At 37.7% G+C, this 16053-nt stretch overlaps 1 protein-coding gene across 1 annotated transcript in view; it reads left to right on the top strand.

The window, feature by feature from the left end:
* Positions 1-213: 213 nt before the first annotated feature.
* Positions 214-16053, top strand: part of VPS13B (vacuolar protein sorting 13 homolog B) — a gene marked incomplete at both ends in the record, with an annotated part of 485525 nt that continues 469685 nt past the window's right edge. Inside the window, 2 exons of the mRNA XM_081996267.1 lie at positions 214-360; positions 7909-8049. Of these exons, the coding sequence (XP_081852393.1) occupies positions 214-360; positions 7909-8049 (288 nt within the window). The remainder of the gene's footprint in view (positions 361-7908; positions 8050-16053) is intronic.

Here is a 16053-nt window from a genome sequence, read left to right as displayed (position 1 = left end):
ATCTTGGTATATATTTCATCTTTATGTGTAAGTATATCTATCTCTACATATAGACATATGTTTAGAAAGCTGAATTTGAAATACAAATTTTCATACGTCCAAACTGTGTGACTGCTGCTTTATTGAAAATTAGGCTGGTAGATTTATAAATAATATCTCACTGTCTTGTTTTTTTCCCCTAGTGCCTGACCTGTGATACAAAAATATTCCAGAATGCTGGAGTCCTATGTAACTCCTATTTTGATGAGTTATGTGAATCGCTACATAAAAAACTTGAAGCCTTCAGATCTGCAGTTGTCACTCTGGGGAGGAGATGTTGTACTCAGTAAACTTGAATTAAAGTTGGATGTACTTGAACAGGTATGTTATGTTTATAGTAGTTACAGTTTGTGTCTTTGTGTCTTTGATTTAAAAGAAGTTGACTAAATAATTTACATTGGTCTGCACAGATAAGTGTTCGTTTAGTACTCACTGGTTTTCTTTGTATGCAAGTCTTTTTGTTTTCCCTGCATTTAGTTATTCTTGCATTAATTCCACACCATTTGTTTAGTAATGAATAGTAATTCTTTGCACATTCTGGAAGTTATGGGGTGTGAAGAGAAAGGCTTTTTTGTGTACATGTTTCTTCTTTCAGTAACCATTGTTTTACAGTATGAACATTACTTTGCTTTTCCAGTCATATTTACCAACTGCATATAGTAACTAATTCAGAATGTCACAAAGTAGAGTGGGATCACTTTTAATTATGCATATGAAACACAGATTTGTGTTCTCTATATTGTTTTATGACTCCAGTTTTCATCATTCCAGTTGTATCTAAACTTGAGTAATTGATGGACAGATTTGATCAGCTGGTTTGTGTGGATTAGATCAGAGGCTCTGTAAAACTTAGCCTCAAAAAGTCAAGTTTGACCAAGTAAAACACTTGTTGCAGAGTTTGGAGCCTGCTGTCAGTGTGAATTGATTAAGTCTTAGTGGAGGGACCGTTTCCTTCTGTACTTATCTGAGTTGACAACTCAAGGAGTTGAGTGCGTGAGACAGATAAAACTGTTTTCTGTTGCGCATGGTGTAGTGCGTCTTAGCTAGAGTCCTGTGTCCAGATGTAGTCCAAGTGAAGGAGCTGAGAGAAATGCAGCAAAAAATAATGGGAGATTAAACAGTATGGCCGTTGAAAGAAGAATAAAATAGGGAGTGTGTTTTTAGTTTTGAATAAAATAAGGTGGGACAAGATAGGGCAAGAGTTGTATGGATGAGACAAGAAAAAATGGAATAAACTGCACTCAGGGAGACTTATATTGGACATTGAGGAAAATTTTCACATGTTTTAATCTGATTGAGGCTTTGTAGCAGACTGAGGAGACCGCATGGTCTCTATCAGGAAAGACCTTTTAAAGTGTGTAAGAAATATATATGATTAATAAAGTATCTCTGATCCTGTTCTGGAAGAGGAGACAATCTTTCAAGAGATCTTGTCCTATTTTCTGTGCTTCTGTAAAGAGCCTGATTTGTCTTCCTTCAGGTGTTTGGTGGCCTCTGTATTAAGTCTTTTAGTTCCTCTTTTTCTTAGTACAGCTTGTCCATGCAGCTGATATGGATGCTAGGGTTCAGTTGTGTAGGATGTGTTCCTCCTGTGAATATTCAAAGCCTTTTTTAAATGTATATATTATGGAATCAAAGAAGGGTTGGTCAGAAAGGAATCCTGGAGGTCGTCTAGTCCAACCTCCTGTTCTGAGCAGGGTTGTTGCCAGCATTATGTCCGATCAGCTTGTGGTTTTCTCCAGTTGAGTCTTGAAATCTCCTGTCTTGGTTGTGAAAACCTCCTCTTTGGGTAAACTGTTCCAGTGCTATACTGCTAGAGAGAAAGTTTTTCTTAATAACAAATGGTGACTTGGGATGGATGTATCAAACGTGATATGTTACCTGGTGCTGTTAGGATTTTGCTGCTGTCATCTATGATGTTCCCTTTCAAACAGTTGCAGTTTGCTGATAGGTGATCCCTGCCTTCGTCTTTGTCTGCCTATGTATCAGCTGGGTACCTAAATATCCAGTGCAATGTGTTAATGTCATGGCTCTTGTAGAGGCAAATTTTGCCACATATACCTGTGGCATATACCTATCATATATCTACCACATATACCTATCTTATCAGCTTGAATGGGGATGTGAATATGCAACGAATGCAAAATTTAGCTCGGATTCATTTTTCTACATTATTTGGCTCTGTGTTATGTGGAATGTAGTGATCTTAATTTGGCTTTTACCATTCTTTGGAACTTATCTGGACCCACAGACTGTATTTAGGGTATCTTTCTCTTTTTTTATGGGAGAGATGCTGCTTTATGCCTGCTCAGCAAAATTCTTTGAGTATGTAGTATGTGGTAATAAAACATTCCCAAGCCTTTGCAGCTGGTGCTTACTTGAAAAGCTAAAGTCTCTAAAAATTACTGGTATATATTATTTTACTCGGGTTTTCTGCCTGGATGGATTCATAACATCCAAAGTTAGTCACCTTAACTGTTCTTCTCTTCCAACATCCTTTCTGTCCTGGGTTGTTATCCTCAGCCTAGTTCCCTGCTCCTTGCCTGGCATGAATGCAGCCTTAATTTCATGCTTTAGGCTTTGGATACAAATGTGCATACCCTGGATATCTTTGCCTGGAGCCTTAAACATTTGCTGAGAATTCCAGCTGTTGAGGTACTATACATGATTATTCGTGAATATTAGCATAGGTGCCAAACTATCTGGATAAAGCACCTTATAACAGATCTGGGACCACTTCTGTGCTTTCTCCCTTCATTCCTTGCGCTTCAGCTGATGTTAGTGTTCCCATGTTATGTTGCACTCTTATGGGCCACCAAATAGAATCCCAAATAACAGAGGAGAACGGAGTGTAAACTGCTGTCTGTATTTTAGAAGATCTTAGTGGGATCTTTTGGGACCAAGTTGGCACCAATACCTTTTGAAACCAGATGCAATATAGTTGTTGACATAGAAGATTTATCAAACCCGAAGGCAACGTTTCAGTACCTGAAAATACATAGCATGTTTTCATGTATATATATATGTATGTTTTATGGGCTCCCATTAAACTAAGATGAATGTTATTGCTGTAACTCTTAGGGTCTGTCCTTACCCTGCTGTGCTCCCATTTTTTTTTTGACAGTACCAGTTCTGCAGTGAAAGCTGAGTACTAGTTTGTACTCAAGTTCAACCTTCTAGATACAGTGTAGCTTTTGCTAATAATTATGTCATTCTTTGAATAGCCAGATATTTTTGTAGTAATTATCTTTAGTTGAAGATTAAATATAATAAAATTTTGATCTTAGTTTTTTCCTATCCTGGATAGGATTACTAGACACAATTACTAGAAGACTAAGCATTCCAAGAAAATTTCCATCTAGGCATAGTAACTGGCACTTCTACAAAAACTACTTAAAGTATTTTGTAATTAAACTTTAAAACTGATATTTAAATATTATTTATGGAATAGCCATAAAATAATATTTAAGCACTTTTGGCAACTTTTATGTGAAGTCACTATGGTACCAAAGGTAACAAAACTACTATGAACTTGGTAACTAGCTTGTGTGTAGTATTTCTATTACACAGTGGTACCAAAGAGATGAGATACATGCTGAGCTCTTTTTACTGCTTGTGTATATTTCAGTAATGTTGTAGCTTATTATGTGAGCTGTTTTATGAACTCAGAAGGGAAAGATGAAGCGGTCTTTGTTTGGAAGATAAAGGAGAACTTGATCTAAAGATCACTGAGTGGTCTAAAGACCACTGTAATGTGGTCTTTTCGTATCTGAAAGAATTATGAAAAACGTTGATGTACGTAAAATAATTTTAAGGGAATAAGGGCATTAAAATATTCTTACTGTAAGTGACAGTGTTATATGCCACTGGGTTACTTGTGAAATACAGTCTTGAATGTGAAGAACAGGTTAATAATGACATGGAGGAAACCGTACTTGCCGATCACCCCAAGGTTTGGGAGAGCCTTGTATTTTAGGGCAAGGGGAATTACGATAATCTGATCTTCAGTCTTGCATGATGTTGGTCAGTTATTTATGTGTCAAGCCCAGGAGTTTGTTTTCGTCCATATCATAATTTTTTTGAATAATTTATATCTTGTAAATATAAGAACTAAAGTGTAAAGTCTAATCAGTCATAACTGCAAAAGATATATGAAGAATTTCACACAAGTACTTAATGTAAGGGGAAAGATTGCACAGGAAAGGAGGAGGAATAAAAATGGTCTTTGTTATGTTGTATTATGACCAGGTTACTAAATTTGGCATACATTTGTTTTGTATTGTCTACTGAAATAGCACAACAAAGATTTCTCTGCATTGCTTTAAGGAAACTTGCTTGTGCAATTAGGATTGTCAGCCAACATTTGTATCTAAATTCCTTTGAAAAAGAAGAACTGTGTGTTCTAAATATGCTGTGCATTCAGTTGTGTTGCCTCCTTTTGAAAGAATTTTTACTTCTATTTCTTTCAATATCATAGTAGACAAAATGAGAATGTGGTAAATCCATCCAGCAAATAGTGGAAAAAGATCTATTCTAGAATGCCTTTTGAAGTAAACTCATAACTTAAACTTGTGAACACCAGTCAGGATTTAAATGGATATTGCAGTATTGATGAGTATAAAGACATAAAGACTATATATCTGTGAGTCTGGAAAGGGAATTTAGTTCTATTACTGTTAATAGTGATAGTTTGCTGTCTTGAGTAATGAAAGCATTGTCTCTTAATGTATTTTTAGATGGCATTTTTTTTATATTTTATTTCTGTTCCCCCCATCCTTGCCAAAAGCTGTGGGATATAAGTTACTTTTTCACTTATTGTATGATCGGTGTAGCAACATCTGTAGCTAAACTGCCCAGTACTTGCTTTTCAGTGGCTTAACTGAAGCTGTCTGGATTAAAATTTTATTTGTGTTGATTGTAAGCTTAAGGCTGAATTTCTAGGGGAGAGACTTTTAGCTAAAATCCTTCAGTATATTAGTGAATGAGATGAAGAAAAAACACTTTATAAAAACACATTAACAATTTTCCTCAAACTTTTTATGAGAAAGTCTGTAACTGTCATCTTTTGGAATGAGAACTTGAAACTAGATGCGACTTTGTGTAAGCATGGCTGAGGTAGGAGTCAAGAGTTTCCCTGCCATGAGGCGGGTGTGTTGTTTTGTGTGGGGTTTTTTTTTTTCCAAACTTCATTAATGAAAGCTCATTAAATGCCAAAAACTAATTTATAAACTGAAGGCTGTACTTTGCAAAAAAAATAGAGCTATAATTTTGTGTGGTTGTCTTCTGTGAAGATTTTTGTCAGCAGTGAATATACTTCATCTAATTTTAGCTCTTGGAAGCAAGATGAACTTTTTCATAGTACCAGTAGAAAGGCTGAGGAGACATCAGCTGCAGATGAAGCGTGTTCCTTAAAATTGCTCCTTTTAGCAGCTGTTGTCGCTGTGATGGTGCCAGGTATTCCTCTGTAAGAATAGTTGACTTCTCTTTTGGGTGACTAGAGGCTATCTCAGGATGCTAACCTGGCACAGTTGCAATAGCAGTTATTTCAACTCTGAACTTACACCATGGTAACTACTTACTAAAAATTTTTATTTTTTCTAGGCTTTCAAAACAGGTCACTAAGATTTGATTACAGTTTCAAGATGTTAGGCAAATGATCACATTAACTACCTTCACAGAAATATTCTATAGGTAGACTTTATAATATATGGCGAGTACCAAGTGCAAAATCCACACGTCCTCAAATTTCATTCATGTAGAACTTTTATACAGCAGGGGTAGGTCTAGGGTCAGGTAGTGCAGGAAAACAGGCTTTCTGGATCCACTTCTAGATGTCTATCTGAAATTCCCTAGCAGCTTGCCTGCTTGACCTCAGAATTTTGTAGACCTTCTCTATTTAACTTCCACTCATTCTGAGGAGTACCGAGTTGAAGCATGTAAGTACCTAAACTGAGCCAAGGTGCAAAGATGCTTAAGCCCCATGTTGCCCAGTTTTGCTAGGGAAATTCTGAAGTTCTGAACAAGGGTTTTTGTCCCTGAGTTTACTAAGAAACACAGCAGTTAAGAATCTGGGGTGCTCATCGACAGGAGGCTCAGCATGAGTCAGCAGCATGCCCTTGGCAGCCAAGAGGGCAAACTGCCTCCTGGGGTGCATCAAACCCAGTACAACTAGCCAGTCAAAAGAGGTGTATTCAGCGTTGTTGCGGCCTCATCTTGAGCACTGTGTGCAGTTCTGGGCTCCACAATTTGAGAAGGATATGAAGGTCCTTGAATGTGTCTAGAAGAGGCCAACAAAGCTGGTGAAAGGGCTGGAAGGAATGTCCTATGAGGAGCAGCTAAGGACTCAGGTTTGCCTAGTTTGGAGAAAAGGAGGCTGAGGGGAGACCTCATTGTTCTCCACAACTTCCTGAGGAGGGGACGTGGAAGGGGAGGTGCTGATTTCTTCTTCCTGGTATCCAGGGATAGGACATGTGGGAATGGTTCAAAGCTGGACCAGGGGAGGTTTAGAGTGGACATTAGGAAGCATCTCTTTACCAAGAGGGTGGCCAAACACTGGAACAGTCTTACCGAGAGAGGTGGTTGATGCCCCAAGCCTGTCAGTGTTTAAGAGGCATTTGGGCATGCTTTAACTTTTGGTTCGTCCTGAAGTGCTCAGGCAGTTGGACAAGATGATCGTTGTAGGGCCCTTCCAACTGATAATATTCTATTCTAATGGCCCAAATTATTGCCCAGCAACTTCTTTCTCAACCTGACAAGATTCACATCTGTAGTTTCCAGCATGTAAGATGAAGATGCAAACACCAGGCTGTAAGCAACTCCAAGTCAAGATATCTGTTGTTTTCTCCCCATTAAAACTTTATTATACCCAAAAATATAGGTTTCTGGGTAGGAGTCAGAAAGGTAAAATGTATCATCATTGAAGCCTCATCATTAGAATACTTAGTGTTGAGAACACTGACTTAAAATGCTGACATAATATCAAATATTGTTTCTTTATTTTGCCCTAAGCATGTATTTTCACTATTTTGTCCTGGGGCCCTCTAGCCTGACTATTCTGATAAGCATTAAGCTCATGTTTCCCAGGAGAACCCTTGAAGCTACTGGGGAAGTTTCAACACTTTGTATCCAAAGAACTTATCTAAACCTTAGCACCACCTTGTTTGCTGCTAACTTGGCGCATGCAGCAGCTGACTCGCTGAGGCTGTCCTGGAGAGGTGTGACCTATGCATTGACTGCGTCGAGCGGCGGGCATTTCTTAGGAGTTCTGGACTGACTTGCACCAGTTTTTAAAGCATTATGACATCCACGTTAGGCCTTGGTGAGGAGTCGTCTGGTTTTGCTAATGAAGAATTTAATAACTTTGTATTTACTGAGCAGTTTGGTGTTAATGGGGCAACAATGGGCCAATCTGAAGAGCACTGAGTTCTTACAACTCAAAGTATTAAAATATTTTGGAAGAAATTGCCTTGCTACGGCTTTGTCAATATTTGTTTAATTCCAAATTGGTATTCTTCAGAATAATGCAGGTTGCATATCAGTTTAAGCATTTACTTTCTCCTGGTTCATTTCTACTTGTCTTTTGAATAGTGACACATTTTGCAGTAGCTTCATACAAGAGATGGTTTTAAACTGTCTTTCATTATCAAGGACATGGTAATCCCAATCTCTCTTTTGTACAGACTAATTGTAATGTAAGTGTGCAAGCAGTTATAAAGACGGTTGCCAACCCCATGGCACACTGCTCATTTGGGGAAGGAGAATAAATTTTGACTTCTGTTTTGTGCTAGAACGGTACTATTTAAAGTTACAAATGTGTCTTGAATTTTGATATTTTTCAGTAGCTAATTCACCACTTTCTGTTGTTGTTAGGAACTGAAACTACCATTTACTTTTTTAAGTGGACATATTCATGAACTTCGGATTCATGTGCCATGGACAAAATTGGGATCAGAACCAGTTGTCATCACTATCAATACAATGGAATGCATCTTGAAGTTAAAGGATGGAGCTCAGGTAAGAGGTGTGATGAATGCTTTTCTGACATTGAGATGTTGATGAGAATAATAGCTTCTATAGGTCACTTTCTTCAGACGGCTTTAAAGAATCAGGCACATGAAGTTATGGTCCCTGTTATTTTCTGAGAGGCTAGTATTGTTATTCTCATCATGGTTGGTATCTTCCTTTTATGCTTGTTTTCATATCTGCAAGAACACAGCTACAGCTAATAAAGAATTAAAAGTGTGTTAATAGTGCTCTGCCAGAGTTTTCTTATGACTAGTCAAGAAATGGATTTCAAGAGCAATATAGTATCCTTCATGCTTCCAGCTTCTGCCTCCCAAGAAGCAGTGCTGGTTGCTTGAGACAGCTGTGTGTGGCACCACTGATCGTTGGGCATTTTTTAAAAGGTGTGGTGTTGTTATTAAAGGAGTGCTTTAAAATTCTGGAGTGTAATTCTCACTGCCCTTTACAAGTTACAGTACTTGCTTGAGTGTACTTGGAAGACTTCTTACCTGTAAGGATCTCAAAGGACTTTTTGTGTAGTTGCTTGCAATGATTTGTCCATTCCTGATCCTGTGAAACAGTGTAAAGATTTCCTTCTGACACAGTGAAGCTGAAATATGCAGTGGCTCAATTTTGTTATATGTCTAACTTAGTTAACAAAAATACTTGGGTATGTTAATGTTGAACTTGTCTTTTTTTAGTCAATGTGGTGCTTGAACTCTAGAGAGCTTTTGTGGGGGTGTGTGTGGGTTTTTTTTAAAGCCTTGTTCATGTTTCAATTTCAACATAGAGTCCTCCAGTTATATTAAGGATCATGGAAAAGAAAATTCCATTTTGTGCAGAGCTCTGAAGTGTTTGGTAGGGTGCTTGATGAGCTGTTAACATTTCACATCAATAACTAGATATAAGCCAGCAAGAAGTTTGGAAAACACTTTTCCATCATGTTTGATATTTTACATGTCCAGAGCTAAAAGGCTTTTGTTGCTGAAATAGAAATATCTAGTGCTAGGTATGCCACCCACAAAGCATATGTTTGCATTCTGTAGTTACACTTGATCTACATGCATGCATGCATGTGCATATACACACATGTACGCACACCAACAGCCAAATGCCAAGTACTTTTCCAATGTTAAGGTAAGATTTTGTGGCCAGATGTTCCATGAGAAATGTGTTTTAGAAGCAGCAAATTGCAACTAATTATAGAAGTTGCAGAAAAAGATTTGTAGCCCATGACTTTGTGCAACCCAGAACAATATTTGATATCGGACCATGCAGATGGCTACTGCTGGAATGATCATATTTCCTGTTTGCATGGTATTTGAAACTTAAATTTTGTGGTGCATACAGCAAAAGGTCAAGTGTCACGAATGTAAAGCACTCTCAAAACAAGTATTTGTTACAGATGTTTAAGATTCAGAGGCAAGAAAGGATTTTTGAAAATTGCAACTGACATTTGAACAAATTATTCAATGGTATGTGCACTCAGGAGGGTAAAATTTGGGTCTGTGCCATAGAAGGATTACCTTTGACTAACAAGAATGTAAATGAAAACACTTCTATGCTGTTTTCTGAGGATATGGTTTAAAAAGTTGACAGCTTGAGTTTTATTCCTTAAGTTACTATTTGAAAGTGTTTTATAAAAAATGTTTTGACAAATTCTTGTGTTCTAACTTCCAGTGTAATTGGCTAAAACCAATTGTCATAAAAATCTTTTTGTAATCAGTGAATGAAAAATCTGATCAAAACAGAATATTTCTGTGGAAAACGGTAGTAAAATGAACTTCAGTGAATTTATCTCCAACTGGATCTGCTCTGCTGAGAACTCCATATCAGCAAAGAGCATAATTAGCAAGAAGGTTTAGTTTAGTTCTCAAACAGTTATTGGCTTGATCCTTCCTTTCATTGCTCAGGTGAAACCTTTAATGAGCACATGCATAACTTCACCTGAGCAAAAAATAGAGTTTCTGACCTCAACTTAGTGTGATGTGTATTCTTTGGAAAGGGGGTATTTAAAAGACTGTTTATTTTGAAGATGTATGGGGATTAAAATACATGACATTGTTTGAAGGTATCGTCCAGTAGATCTTACAGAATTTTTTGAGCAGAAACACTTTCTCCCTTTGTATGTTTTTGAAGAGTGTCGGTCCCTTGGAAATGCTTCTATACATCTGTCCTTTATTCTTACTGATGCTGTGCCATTGTTAGTTCAGAACTTCAGTGTTAGTTTGGTTGCATAGACAGTAATGGCTGAATTTCTAATTTTATACTAATATTCTCCTGTTCTAAGCAGAAATGTTCTATAATTGCTAAGTTCACCCAGTGATATACAAAATCCACAGTGCATAATTAGTGTTGTTTTTTAGGGAATTTGGAAGTTTGAGCATTTTGAAGGTCATTGCTTTTCCCTTCTTTTCTGTGCTTTTCTTCCTTCCTTTCCTCCTCTACAAGTGATACTACCACTTCTAAAACCAGAATGTTAAATAAATATGTCTACTTTATAAGAAAATGAAACTTAAGTGCATCAGGAGCAGAACTTTGCAATGATTAAAGTGGTGTTCTATTGAACATGCTTTGTATGTGCTCTTTTAGTTATGGATTTGGTTAATGCCAGGAATGGAAGTAGAAATTGGATGTGAGGCATTTTGCATTGCTTTTTGATGTCTGTCAGCTTAATGCAACTGTGCCTGTTTTTTTGCTCCTGATCGTAACCTTCTGCAGCATTGAGTTTTAGGTATGACCATTTATAATGTTATCAAATTAATGAAATATGTTGGTAAGTAAGGTTTGAAATGTGTTCTTGAACACTTAAATGTTTGCTTGGTTTGTATTTGTTAAATTATGGTAGTTGGCTCCCATGAGACTGTTCTTCATGAATGTTATCTATTGTTTTAGAGGGTGGTTAAAGTTCCAGTATTATAGTCTTGTCATTACTTATCTCTATATGTTACATCTCAGGACTTTTAGCTAGAATTGAAATCCCCTTGCTAAACCTCTGTTGATACTGTTTTTCCTCCTAGAGTTTTTCTCCTTTTTTGTCCTGTTGGGCTCTTCTTAACTTTTTCAACTTTTTTCTTTTCTATGCAAACTCTGGTTGGTTTTTTTTTTAAGCTATTTGAAATTCTTTCCTCATTTCTCCCCCTCCCCCCACCCCCTTCCCGCCACAATATCTCTGTGCCCAAAACAGAGGCTTTAAACTCAATCTGTGCAAATTGGGAAGGACAAGCCTGTGACTGTTTCCTTCACCTTCCTGACATTGTAACTAACCACAAGACTCGTCTTCTTTATGTTCAACCTTGAATTCTGTGGTTTTTAGTCTTGGAACTGACACAAATGGGGAGATTCAAGGAGAAATGTATTATCTGTATTACTGCTTCACTTTTGAGTCCTTGCCTTTAATCAGGACACAGGGCATCAGGAATATCCTGATGTATATGAAGATGAAAACTCTACCCCAAGGATAACTAATTATGTAATCAGGGAAGACTGCTAGATACAAGCACTTACAGGGGCACAGGGAAACCAAGTAGTTTTTTGGATCATCATAGAGATGATTAAACACTGTTCCTTTTATGAGGTATTACAAAGAAGGTTTTGAGGGAATATAACAACTTTGTGGAAATAGAACAGCCCACAAGCATGACTGTCGGAATAGCAGACACATTCTTATCTCGCGATCAGTAGAGACTGTCATCAAAGAATGCTGAAAGCAGAAATTGATCCTGACTGGGAAATGATCGAGATGGTAGATAGGGTGTGCAGAAAGGTTATGAGAGTGAAGGTAGAAAGCTTATGTTTGAGGATATAGTTTTATAAAGTGTTTGCTTAGGTGGTAAGCTAGGTCTGAAGCAGTGCTTTGCTGTTTTTCTCCTTCACACCTGGCTTGTAGTAGTTCAATTGAATGTGTCTGTATGGACACTCAGTGATGTTTTATCTATTTGAGCGTGTACGTATGCTCTTCAGTGACAGCAAAAATATGATAAGATTTGAAGTCAGAGGACAAACAGTTTTTAGTGGCCTACCTTTCTGCTTTTTGTTTGCTTGTGTAGAAGTTCAAGCTCTCTATTTTTGAAATATTTTCATTTGGCACTTACTAATTTTCATAGTGGTATCTTTAGTTCAGTAAATCTGATACTGAGTTTTAACACTTGTTTGCAAAGTTTAAGGTGAAGTTTATATGTAGACCTGCCCAACTATGTCATCAGCTAGTGTTGAATCATAATCTCAGGTTAATGATGAATATGAAATTTGTCATTTAGCATCCAGTTCATGTTGCTTTTATTTGTGTTTTAATAGCTTAATCTAACAAACAGGATTTTGTCTGTGTCTGTGTACGTGTGCATACAAAATAAGTATATGTAAGTAACCAAGAACAGTTTTCCATATTACTTTTAATTAAACCAAATTCCTTTGTGTAAATTGGACCTTACTAAGTAGAGCTTAATCTTTTTCAAAGGTTCAGGAAGGTTTGGCAGAGCTTTTTGTTGAGTCTTATGTCATTTTCTGTCAAGAACGCCAGTCGGGAGTTCTTATGTTTTCTATGAATTGTCTGATGTGAAATGTTTTAGGTAGGAGATTCTCTTTCAAGGGTGTTCTCTTTCTGAGACAGAAGTACCGTGTCCCACTAATCTCTTGCAAAAACATTTGGTAAACTTACTTTTTCAATAGAGGGAGCAGTAGAGTAAAGGCAGGCTGCAACAGCTGCTAGAAAAGGCCTTGCAGCATTTGGTTCAGACACTTGCTGTCTTCATATTTCCAGTGTTTTCAAATGAGTGGAGGAAGAGGACATACTGAACAGTTTTGCTTATAGCTGGATTAATATTCATATGTTCTAGCTGGGCAAGTAAGAGTGACCATGTGACTTACCTATTTTTTTCTACTAAGCACTTTCATGTGAAAAGACTTTAAAAGCAAGATATCTGACATTTTAGATTGCAGTAATTCTGCTTGCAAAAGAAATTGTTTTTGCTGTGAATTTGTTCAAAGATGTCTGTGGACACATGTCTTAACCTAGATGTAGAAGCCCTTCTACTGCCATTGGGTTGCCTCAACCTGAATAGCTGGCTTGCTTACCGAAGTGCTGGTTACCATGTTAGTAATTTTGTACAGTTTTCATGTGAATTTGTCAGCATGTTTCTTTTTGAAGTCCTTTTCACAGGTAAGTAAGGGTGATTTCAAAGATCTGAAACAGATTACCATGAAAGATATGCTTGGTCCCACTGGATTCCTCCTCTGCTTATGCCTGGCCCCTAGGAGAGCTTCTAATGTTGGTGTGCTGCCTATAGGCAAAGATAGATGGGCAATTCTGACCTAATCCTAGTGCTTAGACTGGATGAGTGAGACTTGCTTTTAGGTGTTTCTGCTAAAGGACAAGACTTCGGGTAGTAAGCACTCTTGCTTTCTGTTCTGTGTGATACTGGGTGACATCTTCATTGGCAGTGCCGTACTGAGCTTCTGAGAACACCCATAGGGACAAGGCATGATAAACTGTCCCAGTATCTTGAGAATGCATGTGACTGTTTATGTGAGAAGGTTCTGACTAGGAGGACACTGTTTTGAGCAGACAAACAGCAGATGACTGAGCAAGACAGTGAATGTATGAGTGCCTACTGCAGCCGAACTTTCTGGTTGTTGTAACATTTTCCCAGTTCTTTTTATTGTGACAGTATACATGAGCATGAAAGATGTAAATAAGGTATGTTTTCCTTTTTTTCTGCCAGCTTGTCTTCTAAGCATTCTCTCCAACTGGCTGAAAAATAAATGCTTATTAGAAAGATCTAAAACTTGATAGTTTCATTCCTTGAAATATTTAGTCCTGCAAATGTCAACATTATACCTGTTTCAAAAGAGAAGCAAAGTACACTGTGGCAGGCATGTTTACTGTTGGTAGCAGACTTGGGAACAGAAAAGCAGTCAAAAAGGTACTTGAGGCTGTATTCTTACCTAAGGAGCTCAGATTTTAAATGCAGATTTTAAATTTCAAGATGAATATTGTCAAAATCAGCCTAGTCATTATTACAAAATGTATTGACATTGTATAACACCAATGATTTCAGTAGTTTTTTTGTGTTCAAATGGATGCAATTTGTAAATTGTAAGTGTAATGAAGAGAATGCAAGGCAAGGGTATGGCTCTGTACTGGTGTAGGTGTTGCAAGGTAAGGAAGCTGCCAGGAGCTGTGTGTACAGTTTTCCCTTCTGTGCCTGTAGCAGCTTCAGCAATGGTATCTAGTAAGTGAATGTTGCCTTTTCTCAGCTTGCCTGTTGTGTTCTGAACAAGACATTCTCTCTGTAACTGTTTGTGGTGTAGTTCAGATGAAGTTTGTGCTTCTGAAGAAATCTCCTGGTTGTCTAGACTTACTGTGCTTTGACCTCCATCGTGGGATGGTCTCAGAACTAAGGAGCTGGATCCCTTTTGGATGAAACTAAACGGAAAATGTACTGTAGGAGCATGGTAATGTTCTCCAGCTGCTAACTGAAATTAATGAGAACAGTTGTCTTGTGCGAGTTGTTAATAGAATCAATACTCTGTGATCACCAGCCATGGTAAGGCCTTAGATTAGGAGCATGGTGAATCCCCGTAGACCAGCTGACGTTTTTTCAGAAGTTTTTCCAGCTGTCCAGGTTCAGAAAGTCTATGTCTAACCCACTTTTAATGCCTATTTTGCTTTTCATGGTTAGCATGTCTGTGACAGTAGTCATCTCTGAAAACATCTAATTATTGACATGGTGGAAGCACCACTTTTTTATTTTCTCTTCTTGGTGTTTATCCAAGGGTTCAGGAAAGAGTTCACATGGTAAGAAAGCAGAATCTAAGCTTCCAGAGTAGTAGATTTTTATCCCTCTGCAGAATGTTTGCTACTTAAGCCATTATACAAATGAGCAGAGTCTGGTATTGCTCTCTCGGAATGTAATCTCTCTCAGACTAGAGCAAAAAGGAAAACTGTCTGTGGTATTCAAGCAGGGCCTGTATTACAGGCAAATACTGTTGCTTGATATCTATGTATTTGGCATGGACAGGAGATGGCAAATTAATACTCATATCCTACTTTCAGAAGTGTCTTGAACTCTATATAAACAGCAGAACATTCTGGTATGAGATTATTTGTCAAGAAGACTTCAGAGTGAAATGGAAGAATTTTAGGCATATGAGGATGCAGTGATTAGCAAGGAAGGTAATGGACACTGGTACAGCTAAGCACTGCAGCTGCACTTCAGATTGTTGTAATGAATTTTCTTCCTTGGGCATGAACTAGTGAAGTCCTTATGTTCTTCACACTGACAAATCTCAAGGTATGGTCTCATTATCAAGTGTAGACACCGTATAGTGTTGCTGCTAATTTATTTTGTGCTCCTGTGTACTGTGAGAACCTAATTCAATACCCATAGAGAGCAAGAAGTTTCTCCTTTTCACTTTTTAGAAGTCTAGCTCTGAAATTCCTGTTTTCTTGTTCCTTCTGTCTCCTGAGCTACATCTTTCTAAACTGATGGTTTGCTTCAGTTTGCAAAAAATTATTGAAAGACAGTCTTCATAATGCACTGCTGGTAGTTATAAAACTAATTTGATATGGACATATTATTTTAGAGCTGCTATAGTGGTAGAGGACTGCTGTTTAAAAACAACTTTCTTCCAGAAGTAATAATACTTGCTGACTGTTGGGATTTTGTTCAGGTTCAAAACCTCAAGTTCCCTAGTTGCTGTGTCATGATCTGTGGTACTTTGCATCTTTCAGTATACTCAACCACTCTGTTTTAGGCATATAGACCAGGCTTCTTGTGATGTATTTGAAATTGCGTTTGTGCTTTTCTAAACTTCAAGTATTTAGAATTACAGATTACTTGGTTTTTATTACTGTTTGGCTATATTGGCTTAGAGTAACTCATTGCCTTGTTAAGATGTCTGTTGTGTGTTGGGAAACATGGCTTTGCCAAAGAGGAAATAACACTTTCTAAGTTTTAGACAACTCGTTGCTCTCACCCCTCCCTCACCCCCCGCCCCTTAATTGTCCTTTAA

Source organism: Phaethon aethereus (genome assembly GCF_964289735.1).
Source record: "Phaethon aethereus genome assembly, chromosome: 2".
In the NCBI taxonomy this organism is placed as follows: Eukaryota; Metazoa; Chordata; class Aves; order Phaethontiformes; family Phaethontidae; genus Phaethon; species Phaethon aethereus.
This window is presented reverse-complemented; position numbering and strand designations above follow the sequence as displayed.